This window comes from Rutidosis leptorrhynchoides, chromosome 3 (assembly GCF_046630445.1).
Source record: "Rutidosis leptorrhynchoides isolate AG116_Rl617_1_P2 chromosome 3, CSIRO_AGI_Rlap_v1, whole genome shotgun sequence".
NCBI lineage: Eukaryota > Viridiplantae > Streptophyta > Magnoliopsida > Asterales > Asteraceae > Rutidosis > Rutidosis leptorrhynchoides.
Window position 1 is genome coordinate 694,238,809 of NC_092335.1, and position 15,833 is coordinate 694,254,641.

General features: G+C 32.5%; 2 protein-coding genes across 3 annotated transcripts; both read right to left on the reverse strand.

The window, feature by feature from the left end:
* Positions 1-869: 869 nt before the first annotated feature.
* Positions 870-3,028, reverse strand: LOC139899541 (protein yippee-like). The gene is made up of 5 exons (XM_071882371.1): positions 2,986-3,028; positions 2,733-2,833; positions 1,516-1,559; positions 1,317-1,425; positions 870-929 (listed from the first exon to the last, which is right to left on the reverse strand). The coding sequence occupies exons 2-5, from the start codon at positions 2,826-2,828 to the stop codon at positions 870-872; spliced, it is 309 nt and encodes a 102-aa protein (XP_071738472.1). The 5' UTR covers positions 2,829-2,833; positions 2,986-3,028.
* A 4,537-nt stretch (positions 3,029-7,565) lies between these two features.
* Positions 7,566-15,552, reverse strand: LOC139903026 (pentatricopeptide repeat-containing protein At5g15010, mitochondrial-like). Of its 2 annotated transcripts, XM_071885792.1 has the most exons (5): positions 13,667-15,552; positions 11,360-11,436; positions 8,685-8,806; positions 8,393-8,573; positions 7,566-8,069 (listed from the first exon to the last, which is right to left on the reverse strand). In XM_071885792.1, exon 1 carries the CDS (start codon positions 15,445-15,447, stop codon positions 13,777-13,779), a length of 1,671 nt encoding a protein of 556 aa, XP_071741893.1. In that variant the 5' UTR covers positions 15,448-15,552; the 3' UTR covers positions 7,566-8,069; positions 8,393-8,573; positions 8,685-8,806; positions 11,360-11,436; positions 13,667-13,776. The 2 variants fall into 2 exon arrangements, with proteins under 2 accessions (XP_071741893.1, XP_071741894.1); XM_071885793.1 differs by lacking the exon at positions 8,393-8,573.
* Between the last annotated feature and the right edge of the window lie 281 nt (positions 15,553-15,833).

The following is a 15,833-nucleotide window of genomic DNA, read 5'->3' on the forward strand; positions in this document are numbered from 1 at the left end:
AGTAAGATCATCACTTGAAATAAGATTGTTATAGTTATAGAAATTGAACCAAAGTTTGAATATGATTATTACCTTGTATTAGAATGATAACCTACTGTAAGAAACAAAGATTTCTTGAGGTTGGATGATCACCTTACAAGATTGGAAGTGAGCTAGCAAACTTGAAAGTATTCTTGATTTTATGAAACTAGAACTTTTGGAATTTATGAAGAACACTTAGAACTTGAAGATAGAACTTGAGAGAGTTCAATTAGATGAAGAAAATTGAAGAATGAAAGTGTTTGTAGGTGTTTTTGGTCGTTGGTGTATGGATTAGATATAAAGGATATGTAATTTTGTTTTCATGTAAATAAGTCATGAATGATTACTCATATTTTTGTAATCTTATGAGATATTTCATGCTAGTTGCCAAATGATGGTTCCCACATGTGTTAGGTGACTCACATGGGCTGCTAAGAGCTGATCATTGGAGTGTATATACCAATAGTACATACATCTAAAAGCTGTGTATTGTACGAGTACGAATACGGGTGCATACGAGTAGAATTGTTGATGAAACTGAACGAGAATGTAATTGTAAGCATTTTTGTTAAGTAGAAGTATTTTGATAAGTGTATTGAAGTCTTTCAAAAGTGTATAAATACATATTAAAACACTACATGTATATACATTTTAACTGAGTCGTTAAGTCATCGTTAGTCGTTACATGTAAGTGTTGTTTTGAAACCTTTAGGTTAACGATCTTGTTAAATGTTGTTAACCCAATGTTTATAATATAAAATGAGATAAACACAAACCAATTAAATCCATTTATTAGTAAATGAACAATTTTTCTTGTGAATGACGAACAAAAATTAAAGCTAACTTGCCTACCTCTCGAGAATAAACTTCCCCTCCTTGTACTTTTGACATTTCTCATGTGCAGACTCCTGAAATTAACAATATTCATTATGTATTTAGAATCATGTCTATGTATTTACCTCCATCCCAAGCACAAGACCACATTTGACTTTTCAGGTTCATGATTAATAAATAAAAACAAACTATCACTACTAGAAAAAACTCAATAACAATGTAGTGCGTACGTAATAGTAACAAAATAGGACCATGTCTGATGAAGACAACATAATTCGGCAAGTGTCAATATTGATAGCTAAAAAGTGCCATGTATGACTTTCCAAAATTGAAGTGAATTCTATAAAAACAGTAAGTTTTTCATGGTGCCTATAATTTACGTAATCGACCCTTGTTAAAAGCCAGAAGTAACAAAAGTTTTTGAGAGTGAATGTGAAGAACGATTAAAAGTAATAACTCACATATTTCCAACCGACAATAGATCCACATCCAACACAGAATATGTCAACAACAGTATGCAATCCAGTTATCATCATCCGTTCTTCTTTATCTCCAACAGTCACATTCACACTGGAAGGAAACACATTAACATTGAAGTGACAAGCAACTTAATAAAAAACTTTTAGCTACAAAATGAAAAACTAAAACATGAACACTTACACCTTGTCGAAGAGATAAGCTCTTCCATGTCGACAGTGGAAAGCCTATCAATAATTAAATCAAACACAGATATGTATGTTAATCCGAATGATAAAACATAAAGGATAATCAATTAAAGGCACAAAAAGCCACAACTGACACAAAATATGTGTCAAAATGGGTGGGCAAGGGAACATGACAAGATGGGTACAATATAAAAAATTAACTTTGTAACAACTTTTGTTCCATATAAAAATCCCACTTCTCTTTTTATGTAAGGTGATTCAATTCAATAAATTAATAGTATATAATCCCCGCATTAAAAGATGGATTACCACGATGAATATTTACCTTTGGGTAATCACAAATTTAATTGACACATTTCCAACTAGACGTGGCAATTTCTGCCCAAAATCAGTAAAGGAGTTCCTACTGACCCCTTGGGTGCAAAAGTTTGGGTAACATGTATACTCGTATAGTGATATTGATATCAATAAAATGCCTAAAGAGAAAACAAACTCCATGTATGCAAATGTTAATTATGGTGTAATGTAATTATGTAAACCATATATATTTTGACAGAAGTAAATCATTATAAAGTTTCCAATTAAAGAAAAAAAGAGGCTAACACATATTGTCTACAACTGCATATTTAAAACCTTTAAAAGTGATCTTTGTCGCTACTTGTCCCAAAAACATGGGGCTAAATATTAGAAAATGAATCAGAGTTTACCCAAAATTATTATATTGTATGTGTTTCAATCATACGTATCAAACCTCTAATTATTGCTAGTGTACGAATCCAGTGACTTGTTCATTATTTTACCAGTAAATTAATTAAACGTGATGGCCAAATAAGTTGCCACATCATCAGCCATGATGAGATACCTTATATACATAATGTCTTTTGTATCTTGTTATCTACTACATGGTAATACTGATACAGAATGTTCAGTATAACAAAAACAGATGAGTGTGTTTTCGGATAAAACAACAGTTGTATCCTTTTAAACGTAAAACGAACCCACATTTCTATAATGATCGACCCTTTACCCTTATTAAACTAAGGATAAATATAAAAAGGGACTATATTAGTATTGTGGAACCCTAAAACATTTTCATAGTCATTTGGTTTGATCATATCATCATATAGGCATACATAATAAAGCAGAAAAATATGTATAATGTATTGTAAGTATAAGTAATATATGTATATGTATAGAATATACTACTAATACCTTAGAGATGATGTCATCAGAGAGGCCCAAATGAGTATTACAATGCTTGCAACTGTATATACTTCCTTCCAAACTTATCACAAACAATCGCCCCATTTCTTCTTTATTATTATTGCATTCACCAAATTAAACACAAAAATCTATCCGTCAGTAACAAAACAAACGATTATAAAAAACGATCGATTGATCGATTATATTATGAAAAATTAAACAAAAAATAAGAAATGCGACCGATAAAATCAATACTACGTACCTTTGTTGGTTTACAAAAGCAGAAAGAATAAGAACAAATTGTTATAACAGAGAAATGCAAATGGCACAAGATCAATGCCAAATATTATTATACCATTCCAAATTCGATTTCCTTTTTGGTACGGATTTCGGTTTTTTATATTTAGTCCTTCATCTTTTGTAACATTTTCACTCTCTGTAGTGTATTATAGAGAATTATTAAGACAAAGTTTCACTAATAGTCCCTGTGGTTTGTATCAGAAATCACTTATGATCCCTGTACTTTTTCATCATTGGTGGCCCCTGTAGTTTGCACCTTAATCATCTGTGATCCCTACCCCTAACATCCGTTAACTATTTACGTTGATATTAGGCATGTGATGTGAAAGGCATGTGAGGACAAAAACATCTTTTTATTCCAAATCTTTCATTCACCTTTTTCACTTTCACCAACTTTCTTTCTTCTCTTCTTCGATAACCTTTTTCTTTTTCATCATTAATCAATACTGATGAATGGAAACATCTCCATTAAACCATCGTCACCTCACCTACAATAATACAAATTATTTAACTAAATTGATAAAGGTTGCTGATTGTTCATCCATCACCACCACTGTTGCTCCGTCTTTGTATCACCACCGTCGTTCTTCCATCACCACCACTGATACTCCGCCGCCGCTAAAAAGTCACCGGAGTAATAAAGGTTACTGATCTTTAAGTCATAAGTCCAGGGCCGGTTGCGAGAATTCGAGTGCCCTGATCGAGAAGAAAAAAAGGCCCTCTGAAATCAGAATTTTTCGGTTTTGAACTGGTTTTTCCCGACTTTAATTTTTTCCGAGATTTGATTTTTACGCGTTAGAAATTTAGCGGACAATTGCAATATAATTGGGACAGAATGAGTAATTAGTAGTAATATTATTTGCTCATATCAAACTTTCTGGTTGACATTGTGTTATGGTAGTCATGTTTACAAACTTTAGAAGAAATGTAAAAGACTAGTTGTCTCATAGAACACTGAGTTAATTCCATTTATATTGTTTTGTTGTATATTAAAAATTTTAAATGGTGCAATTGCTTAGTCCACTCCACGTATTTGGTTAATGTTACTCGCATGTTTATCGATCAATCCATTTTATGGGTTGAAAATTTTAAATGGTGCAATTGCTTAGTCCACTCCATTTTATGGGTTGAAAATATCTAACAAAAGTTTATAAGTATAAATGCATAATTAAACGATATGTTAAAATTAAGCTAAAAAAATTTCTTCTGTATCCCACATCGTTGGGCTTCTAAATAACAATACCCTATAAATTTAGAAGGCGCGATTTAAAAAAAGAAAAAGAAAATCTTGGATTGATTACTTGGGCTTATTTCGTGTTACTGATCCATCGAATCATTTTTATGTATATATAGGGTCTAACTTATTATATGGTGTTATGACTAGTTTATAGTATGATTTGATTATACTATTGATTGAGATAGTATATCAAGAATCAGCACTAGATGAAGCATATTGACAAATACTTTAAAATATGAGTTGTTCATATACATTATAAACGATTCACAATAGTTGATTACATCGCGAGGTATTTGACCTCTATATGATACATTTTACAAATATTGCATTCGTTTTTAAAAGACAAACTTTCTTTACAACGAAAGTTGACAGCATGCACACCATTTCATAATACATCCAACTATAATTTGGCTTAATAATAATCTTGATGAACTCAATGACTCGAATGCAACTTCTTTCAAAATATGCCATGAATGACTTCAAGTAATATCCTTAAAATGAGCTAATGTACAGCGGAAGATTTCTTTAATACCTGAGAATAAACATGCTTTAAAGTGCCAACCAAAAGGTTGGTGAGTTCATAGGTTTATCATAACAATCATTTCAATATATTAATAGACCACAAGATTTCCGTTTATAAATATATGTACACTCGCAAGTGTATAAAAGTATTCTATAAGTTGTAGGCACCCGGTAACAAGCCTTAACTTTCATGTTTTACCCTCTGAAAGTACACCAATCAGGTGTGTTATATAAACCTCGAAGTACTAAAGCATCCCATAGTCAGGATGGGGTTTGTCAGGCCCAATAGATCTATCTTTAGGATTCGCGCCTACCGTACATAGACAAGTAGTTTAATGTTACCAAGCTAAGGGTATATTTCTGGTTTAAACCCACGTAGAATTAGTTTTAGTACTTGTGCCTATTTCGTAAAACATTTATAAAAACAGCGCATGTATTCTCAGTCCCAAAAATATATATAAAAGGGAGCAAATGAAACTCACCATACTGTATTTCGTAGTAAAAATACATATAACGTCATTAAACAAGTGCAAGGTTGGCCTCAGATTCACGAACCTAAATTAATTATATATAATTATGTGTTGGTCAATATTTGTCTAACAAATTAGGTCAAGTCATAGTGTACCACAATCCTAATGCTCGAGACTAATATGCAAAAGTCAACAAAAGTAAATTTGACTCAAAATAATTTCCAAAAATCTATACATGATTAATATATAGTTTAAATATCGTCGTTTTATATTTTTAAATATTTTTAAAAGATTTATTAGAGTAATAATATAATTTATTTATTAATAAATAAAATTTTATATTAAATTTATGTAATAAAATATACTTTTATATATATATTAAGTAATAAAATTTATAGGGTTCATTTAATATCATAAAGATAATATGATAGGTATTATTAAAGTAAGTTATTACACGTAGTAAAATATGTTTGTATCACATATTTATTTGATAAAATAATATCTATAATGATAGTAAGTAAAAGTTGTATTATTTTGTAATAATAATTATTATTATAAAAATATCAATATTTATAATTACTAAGATGACATTATGATAAAACGATAATTCTAATTATGATAACTTTAATATTTACGATAATTTTTAATATTATCTTTAAAATAATAATTCTATTTAAAATAATAATAATAATGATATTTTATAGTAACAATGACATTTCTATTAAAATGATAATTTTTGTTAAAATGATAGTTTTAATACTAACGATACTTTTAATAATAATAGTAATGATAAAAATAATAAGAACGATAATTTTATCTAAATCAATATCTTATAATATTTTAATTTCATCATGATACTCTTACTCATTATTTCCTAATCGTTTCGTTTAATAGCTTTTAATCGTCTTTTATATCGTGTTCATAATAATGATAATAATAGTAATCAAAATAATTAGGTGTTACAAATATTTGTTAGACAAAATTACGTTGTTGATCCCTAAACTTTTTATGAAAATACATAGGTGACGTATATCTTTATTTTTGACTTAGTTAACTTCTCAAAAAATCCACCTGTTACAGGGTTGACCCTGGAATTGACGCCCGTCAATTATATCCCGTTAAATTTGAACATGCGACTCGCACGTGAGGGCATGTTTGTCCAGTTCCCCTTTTTTTTTTTTTTTTTTTTTCCTTTTAACTGATTTTCTAACACTTTTTAACACCCAATTGTCTTCGTTCCTAAAACAAAAAACCCTAAATTTTCACGAATGACGAAATCGATTAAATACAAATTGAAATCCGAAATGGTTGAATGTTGGTGTGGTCGTAGCGCTGTCACTCGTACATCATGACGCTATCGTTTGTACATACAAAAATCAAGGTCGTTCATACCGTATAACTGCATCATGTCCATCCCCGTTCGAATCGAATTAGTTAAATCGAGCGACATTGATCGATCAATGTTGGGTGATATGAATCAAGGCTTTACAAAAGTTTTAAGAAGAAGATGAGAGAGTGAACGTGATATGAACTGAGAATGATAGTTTAAATGGAACAAAACAAAAAAAAGAAAAAGAAATGGGCAAATATGCCCTCACGTGCGACCTCACAAGCGAGTCACGTGTTCAAACTTGAAGGGATATAGCTAACGGGCCTCAGCTCTAGGGCCAACCGTGTAACAATTGAATAATTAGAGGTCAACTATATCAAAAATAAAGATAAAGGTCACCGATTTCATACGAAGTTTAGGGACCAATGACGTAATTTTGTCGAGACAGATAATTAAAGTTGTCACATTGGTTTTGCATACTTGTCCTAATTATACTTTCGGGGCGATGTACCAAAGGTAACTGCTAGAGCCCATATCAAGACAACCAATTTAAATGTCATTTTGCACTTCGATGGTGTTACCATGTATCCTTATAGCACTCATTAACTTTTCCCTTCATATATATATATATATATATATATATATATATATATATATATATATATATATATATATATAAAATAATAAAAAATAAAAATAAAAAACGTTCGTTGTTTGAGTGGTATCCGAGGAGGCGGTCTGTTTGTCCTCTCCGTGTAGGCGCATGTTTGAATCTTAGGGCCGAGAACTAATTGATAACAATTAGCTTCTCAGAGAGGGTTTTCTCAACCTTCAACTGTGCGAATTGAGTTTCCTCCTAACGTGTGTGTGAATGACATATGATCGCGAATGTGGTTAAATCTCCTCTGATGATGTAGATACTGTCGTTAAAAGAGAAAAAAAAAAAAAAAACTTTTCAATGACAAACAAACAGATACTTCTCAAAGGTTTTTTAAACTTTATTTATTATTATTTATTTATTAATTATACTTGTGTGTTTTAAATACAGTCCAGATCACTCACGCCTAATCAGAGACCACTTGATTATATATTTGAAGCACTTCCTCTCTAAGAGCTTCACCCGAAGTTGGCGGTGAGATCCTCTCCTTGTGACTAACAATTTCATTAATTCTTGCATCGTCTCCTTCCAAATCTTCTTGTACATTTGTCGATAGAATTTCACGTTTCGTGAGATAAAAGTTGCACATTCTGTGGAGAGCAAGGACATATCCACTTTCACGAGACACATTATACCCAAGATACTCATACCCGTACCATACCAAACACCAACGACTTCTAGAAATATCTAAATCACTTCCACGGCGAATGAAATTTCTCACGAGTTCATAATGGCACAGAATACCAATACCAGACGGATCTCCAAAAATAACTCTTTCATCGCGCCCCAAAATCATATCCCAGAAAAATGCATCCTGGCATAATAGAGCCTGCAAAATACCATACAAGCACATATAGCAGCGTATATATAAAAGATCATTTAAGCCACTTAATTGAACCAAAAAACAAATGCATAAATTAAATATTATGATTATAGTTAGTCTGTCCAAATACACTTACAAAAATTTAAAATTAACAAATGCATAAATATTATGATTATAATTCTAGAAGTTTCTACACACTACAATGTACTTGAGGCAACTTTTGACCCATATTATCAAGGTAAGCATAACCCATAAATCAATCCCACAATTTTTTTAATTTTTTTTTCAAATTGTTATTTATACATGCAGTTCTGGAAAATGCTTACTACCTTTGCCAACATAATCTTGGCAGCTGGGTTGCCATTATGGGCACACACCCAAATTAGGTCACGTGGGTGATGATGTCTCCCGTAGTCATATTCTACAAAGACATCAGTTGCAGTCAAATGGGCAAACCCGACAACGCTTAAAACACTATCATGGTTCACTAACTGCCTAAACTGTTTGCATCTGCACATAATTTGCAATCAAAAAATAAATCACTAATTACAGCAATCAATCCAATCCAAGTTGCATCGTTAAAAAAAAAAAAAAAAAAACAAATAAGCACTGAATACTTACACTGCAGCAAACCTTGCCAAATGTCCAGCACCATCAGGAGAAGTGACCATCATTATAATAATCATTCTCAAAACATCAACGGGTAATTGTGTCAACTGCATCATCATATTCTTGCTTTATATCTGCAATCACAAGATATATAAAAAACAGCATTAATAAAAACAAGAAATTTGCATTAACTAGAAAACTAAATTTATTCATAATTACAAGTTCATTGAACAACAAATACGTACAAAGAGTTGTCGACAACACAAAACTATGTACGTGTTTATAGAAAACGAAAGTCAAACCTATAAATTGAATATTTATTGAATTTCATTCGATAATAATGAGATAAGCCTTGTAGCAAATGGGAATCATTAATTTACCCGAAGAAAATGTTATCTTCATGGATACAACTAAGATATTGAAACACCTCTGATATCTTTATTTCAATGAAATCAATTTCACACAAAATATAAATGATCCCTTTAAACATTTACCAAACTAAATTCAATCAAGAAGTATATGAAACTAATGGAGAAATGACCAAGCCTTTAATACCCTAATGTCATCAAAGCAGTTAGTTACGATATTTAATTCATATAAGAAAAACATGGATTTCAACCATCAGCAAACTCACTATGCATTGATTTATAGATTGCGTAAATTAGTAACTAGTATGAACTGTTAACTTCTGATTGGTGAAACAAACATTATAGTCATCAACGTTACATTAAGCATGCTAAGAATATCAAAGGGTAATGCAGTCATATGAACCATCTTCTTGCTTTTGGATCAAATAAATCCCTAGGTAAAAGAGATCAATAATAATAATTCATGTGAAATAAAAAAACATAATTAACTAGAAAAAGACTCTGTACTTCTAATTTTAATGAACAGCAAACAGATTTGCATAATACAGCTATCCTACAACACAGAAATAAGTAATAATTTTTTTATTTTTTTTAACAGCAAAGGAAATAAGTAATAATTATTCATGAATTCTCAACATATGCACAGTAACGAAACAACAATTTATCAAGGAAGGCATCTGCTCTGAGTAAAAATTAAAAAAAATAATAATATTCTTTAACATTCAAATAAAAGCAGTTCGGCCCGTAAAGAGAAGGGAAGGAGAATAAAGAGAAATGCAGTAGCATTATTTTAATTTTATCTGTTACATTTACAGTTAAACAACAAATTGGCTCATAACTCAAATTTGCATAAACCCACATAAGCACGAACATTTGGAGCTACTCACAGTAAAAAAAATAAAAAAAATTCAAGACTTGCAATTCGGAAAAAGTAGCGTTTTGTGAAATTTGGGAACAGAATTTTGCATGTAAACTCAACAAGGCCCAAAAAGGAATTGCATATATATGCTATTAAATTTGAAAGATCTAATCAAACCAAAGTGAAAGCGATTATACTTACTTAGTGTTGTGCACCGGAAAACTCAAATGTAACATATCAAACTATCTATATCTATATTCTATATACATATATATAACTATATGCAAGGAGTCATCAATGCCTACGTGGCTCCAATATATATACAATGACGCATCAATGCCTACGTGCCTCGAATCACTTTACAATAAGTCATCAATGCTTCCAATCACATAATGACAACTCAGCAAAAAAAATGAAATTGTGTTTCCATAATGACACCTCAGCAAAAAAAATAAGTCATCAATGCCTACGTGCCTCCAATCACATAATGGCCCCTCAACAAAAATGATATTGTGTTTGCATGCTTTTACTAGATTTACTTACTTAGTGCCGTGTTCCGGAAACTCGCGTAATTCAGAACATTTAGAGCACGTAAAAAGATATGGATACTTAGTGTCGTGTTCTGGAAAACTCCACTAACTCGCACAAAACTCACAAACATGATTGAGTTAGAATTTCAATAATAAATAAGTTATTAGATTCATATCAACATTTTGATGAAATGGATACTACACAGACAATTTCAGGTCTTCAATACTACTAGTGACACACAGAAAAGCTAGTGATACAATGAAACTGACTACACAACCAGAGACGGAGCTTGATTAAAAAGGTAAACTATACACGCCTAGTAATTATTTTAATTACGAGGGGGGGGGGGGGGTGGGGGGGGGGGGGGGGGGGGTGGGGCTAATATCGCATGTTATCATCTATTGTTTCTAAAAAACTAATTAATTGCTATTAACGACAAAAATTTCTAGAGGCCGGGGCCAGAAACCCCCTTGACATAACAAACCACCTCCATCCTTTGTACACATCAATTTCAGGTCTTCAATACTACCAATGGTGTGAATACATACATGTACTTCATTTATGAAATCAGCAGCTAGGTGTGCTTTTGAGGCATACATTACATATAACTTTGCAATTGGGGATTCATGAAAGTATATTTGCATCTATCTATCCAATTCAAAACAAATTTACCATAACTTAGCCTTTTAGGAATCATTGTTTACCAAAAATAGTTGTATATAATAATTATGAACACGGTTTACGTAAATCTGTAACCACTACAACGTCCATAAGTTAAGAAAGAAATTTTGTTGGTAGACACACACACAATTTGTAGCAACTGAGATTGGAAGATATGATGAACTACTGCAAAGTAAATTTTAATGGTAGTACACACACACACACACAGAATTTGTATTAATGAAGATTGGAACATACAATGAACTTACATTAGTTGTTCAACCAGCAGCTTTAAGTAGACAATGTATCCCATCCCAAGTTTGAGGATCAATCCCCATTTTATTAACTGAAAATATATTATGACACAACACTTGAAATCCCAAAGGTAACAAAATAACAAGAAACATTTGAAATCATATATGAATGTGAATATTATTATTAACTAGTGTAAAACAAGAAAAAAAACTTACAGCATTCAACCACTAAAATTTGGGGTGAAAGAAAAATGAATAATGGCCAATTCATGACACAAGTTGGAACTGGAGAACCAAGAGGCCAAGGATAGTCTTATGGTTTGCCATCGATCTCTTACTGTCGCCGTCGCTCAATCTATTATTATTGCCATCGTAGCTTCCGCCAATGATATTTTCATCTTGTTGTTTAAGTTCAATTTAGGCTACTGATTTTTTGCAGGTTACTTTAATAAATGGGTTTGGTTACAAGTTTAAGGTTGAAATGAAGAAAAAGTTTGCAGGTTGAAACGGTGGTTTGAATTTGAGGAATGAGTTTAATTTTTGATTTAAATTTCTGTCCGGATTAGGCTTATGATTCAATTTCATGGTGAAGATATTAATTTAGTGTTTATAAATTTTTTGATTAACGAAAGAGGTGAAGTGAGAAGGAGGTGAACTGAAAGTGTTTTAACGGACTAAAGTTAAATGTCGTTAGGATTCGGACCACCACGGTGCGTTTGTAAAACCACAAGGACTAGTAGTATAGCTTTCAATAGACAGGGACGACAGATATAGTTCTTGGGTAAATTACAGGGACCAACAGAATAATAATTAACTTTATTATAAAAGAATTATTACATGCATTCGAAAAGATAGTAAAGAAGAAGAAAAAGAGTACGTAATTCATTATTTTTCGAGTTGCACAAAAAATAAAAGGAAGTAATACTAAACCGAGTAGTTATTTGAATATTTTATTTTTCCAAATATTTCAACTCTAAAATTAAGCAAATTGTTACTCCGTACATTGAAATGAAAAGGTATAAAATCAAAGTCTAAACTCAAAAACTCTATGTACACAACAAATTTAACAATTTGGATAGATGTTTAGCTGTTAAAAAAAAAAAAAAAAAAAAATCAAGAATGCTTGATTAGTGAAATTAGATCAAAGTATAAAGCTCATAACCTATTCGAGATAGTCAATCTCTCAAGAAACTAGACTAAGAAACAGAAACTTTGGATAAAACCAAACTGTTTCATTCATACTCATTTTATAGAAATAGACTTGCAATTTATAATAACAAATGCAAGACGTACAATAACAAAACAAGGAAACATGCTCTAACTGCTACTAATTCCACTAAGCTAAAGATTTGGCCGATGCGCGTTCTGCTCATGAGACCAAGTTTGTCGGGCTAACACTTGGTATCCCTTAGGTTGCCCGGAAGGTGCTGAAATCACCTTCTATAAATAGGCTTTTTAAAGTGTACTCGGAGGATTTCGGGAAGTTGCGAAGATGAAGGTTGTCTACTGTATTGAGATTTGCCCTGGGTGCTACGCAACGCTTTACAAAAGCCCATGCCGCACTTCGTATATGAAGCTAGAGAAGATTGAAGAGGCATGTTCTCGTGAAGATGTATGTGTCTGCTTAAGATCTTATAAATCTATAACTTTAGGATTATTATTGTATTTACGATGTAACTAACTTTTTTAACTATAAAATGAAATTTATGTTTTTTGTTTATACATGTCACTTTTTATGAGAAGTTTTGCCTATAAAACTAAAGCAATCAACTCAGTGATAGCACCAAACTAGTTTTTCCATGTAACACCCCCATTGCTTTAAACTTAGAAGGTACTTGCACTTCTAAATTTCTATCAAAGAGGGACAGGTTGTTACATGCCACCTGCTAAAATCTATCAAGAAACTTAAAGTACAAAATTACCCGCTTACTGTGTCATAGCTCCTTAAATGTAACTGCAACTATATATAGTAACCCATCAGTGATGACCATTAGTGTTCCGACAAGTCAAACAACTATTTTCCACCAAGTGAACATACCATACATTACCGGTTTTGTTATTTGTGCTTAATGAAAACACGAAATGTGTTGACATTTAAAATTCTTCAGATCATATGGAAATAAAGTATTTACTCTGGCTCAAAATTTACATGGTATCAGAGGGACTCCTCAACTGCCTACGACTATATGCTACCCCTTTTCCATTCTTATAAGCAGGTTTGACTTGAGCAGCTTTCATTAGGAGAACTCAAATAATATATCACATACTTAAGAAATAAGAATTAGCACAAAACACTAAAGAAATGAAAAGAAATCTATGAACCTGCAAATATGCTTAGGTGCGTGGCTGCTTAGTGCAACGATTTCCAACAAGCTACAGTCGATCAAATTACACAACCTAACACTCGAACCATATCTCATCACAGTGAAACCTCATAAATGCCACCCTTTAGCTCGCCAATATTTCCGTGCATTTTCATCATTACGCATCTTTTTTATCTTTAAAAATAGTTTATAAGCCATCTCTACTTTATTTGAACCTAAGAGTTTGTTATTCAGCTTAGCACAAACAAGTCGACTGGGACAATAGCCTTTCTTCAGACAATCTTCCATCACGGTTGCAGCATTTTCAAGTTGACCATTGTTGCAAAGCCCATTGATGATGTACTCATAAACTTCAACATCAGATTGATAACCACTTTGTTCCATTTCATTCCATATGTTCATAAGCATGCCACATTTACCAAATCTTGAAAGCCTCATAAGCAATATCTTGTAAGCAGTTATCGATACTATACACTTAACGTCTTTTGCTTTCTTATAAATCATCATAGCAGCATGTGGTGGGCCATAACTACATAAGGTTTCAATAACTGAAGTCACCATCCCTGTAGTTGGCATGATCCCCCGGACTATCATTTTATCAAACATTTCAATCGCATCTGCTACCCTTTGAACTTTAAGAAAACCAAAGATAATCGTCACATAAGTATCCATGTGCGGTTTACAATTGCTACTCAACATATCATCATAGTATTTCAAACATCCATCAATATCACCAATCGAGATAAAGTTAAAGATCATTGCATTGTAAATACCAACATCTAACACACATATTTTTCGTTCTCTTAACGTCTCAAACATCTTAACCGCGTCATCAATTTTACCACATCTACCTAATCCTTCAAGTAAGTAGCTAAAAGTCAAACTATCAGGATCAAATCCATCTTCCACCATTTCCTTCATAAGCCTCTCGATTTCATTAACCCTGCCAAATTTAGACCACCCGCGAATGACTATATTATACGTCTCACCATCAAACCTCACCTTCTCTTTCATTCTACTTAAAATCGAATTCGCAGTCGACACACGAGAACGTTGACAAAGACAACGAAGCATAACTTTCAACGACTCTAAATCACATCTCATCCCAAACTCTTCCAAGTTCCAAAACATACTTACAGCTTTTGATATTCGCTTAGCCTTAATATAACTATCCATAAATATAAACAAAGTTTCATAATTTGGCTCCAACCCTTTCCTCCTCATCTCACTTACCACACTCATCATAAAATCAAAAAACTTCCGTCTCCCTAACGCTCGAAGAACTACGTTATAACTATCAACATCCTCAAATACCTTCCCATGCTCAACGGCCCACTGGAAAAGTGTAACCATATGTCTACCATCTAAGCTCCCTCTATTCAACACTTTAGCAACTAACTCGCAACTTACATCAATATCAACCACAGCCGCAGTTAACGCGCGTTTGAGCGCAGTTTTTCCGTTCAATTTCTGAATAAAAATCCCTCTCAACCTATCTTCCGGTGACAACAGCATATCATCATTTTGATTCAATTGAGTTACTTCTGACCTAGGGTTTGTAACTGAATCTGTATTCTGATGACGAATTGGTAACAAAATAGATAACTGATCTAACACGTGTTGTTCGTTACTGTTTATATTGCAATTATAGGTTTCGTTAGGGTTTTGGTTATGTGAGTGAAATAGGTTAAATGATTGTGTTGGAAATAGGGAGTATGAAATTGTAGATTGAAGGATTTGAGAAGTGTACCTGATTTTATTGAATTTAGTAACGAACATGATTGTCGTTTCTATTTACTTTTAACGGAATTCTGTTGAAGCTGCCGTTGTTCACCGGGCTCCGGCAAGGCGGCAAAAACGTTGTGATTTATAATTTACACTTGGAGCCCGATTTTCTTGTGTTTGTTGCAGTTTTGGCCCTAAGACCATTTGTAAGTGGTGCCGGTTTATTTAACCCACACCATCCTCCCATTCAGAACCTGCAAAACAATCCTTAAATTGATTTTCGTGTCACAAACTAGTCCCTCCCACTAACTGACACTAACAGTCTTTTAAGTATGTTGCACTAACTAGTCCCTCCCACTATATATTTTTAAGACAAAATTACACGAGGAGTCCATTAACAAAGTTCGTTAAATTCCTTCATCCGCTTCACTTAATGTGAA

Coding starts and splice junctions, on each gene's coding strand:
- LOC139899541 (XM_071882371.1), bottom strand. CDS start 2,828: ATGGGGCGATTGTTTGTGATAAGTTTGGAAGGAAGTATATACAGTTGC. Junction 1,426..1,515: donor GCTTATCTCTTCGACAAGGT/GTAAGTGTTCAT, acceptor GTTTCCTTCCAG/TGTGAATGTGACTGTTGGAG. Junction 930..1,316: donor CTATTGTCGGTTGGAAATAT/GTGAGTTATTAC, acceptor TGTTAATTTCAG/GAGTCTGCACATGAGAAATG.
- LOC139903026 (XM_071885793.1), bottom strand. CDS start 15,447: ATGTTCGTTACTAAATTCAATAAAATCAGGTACACTTCTCAAATCCTT.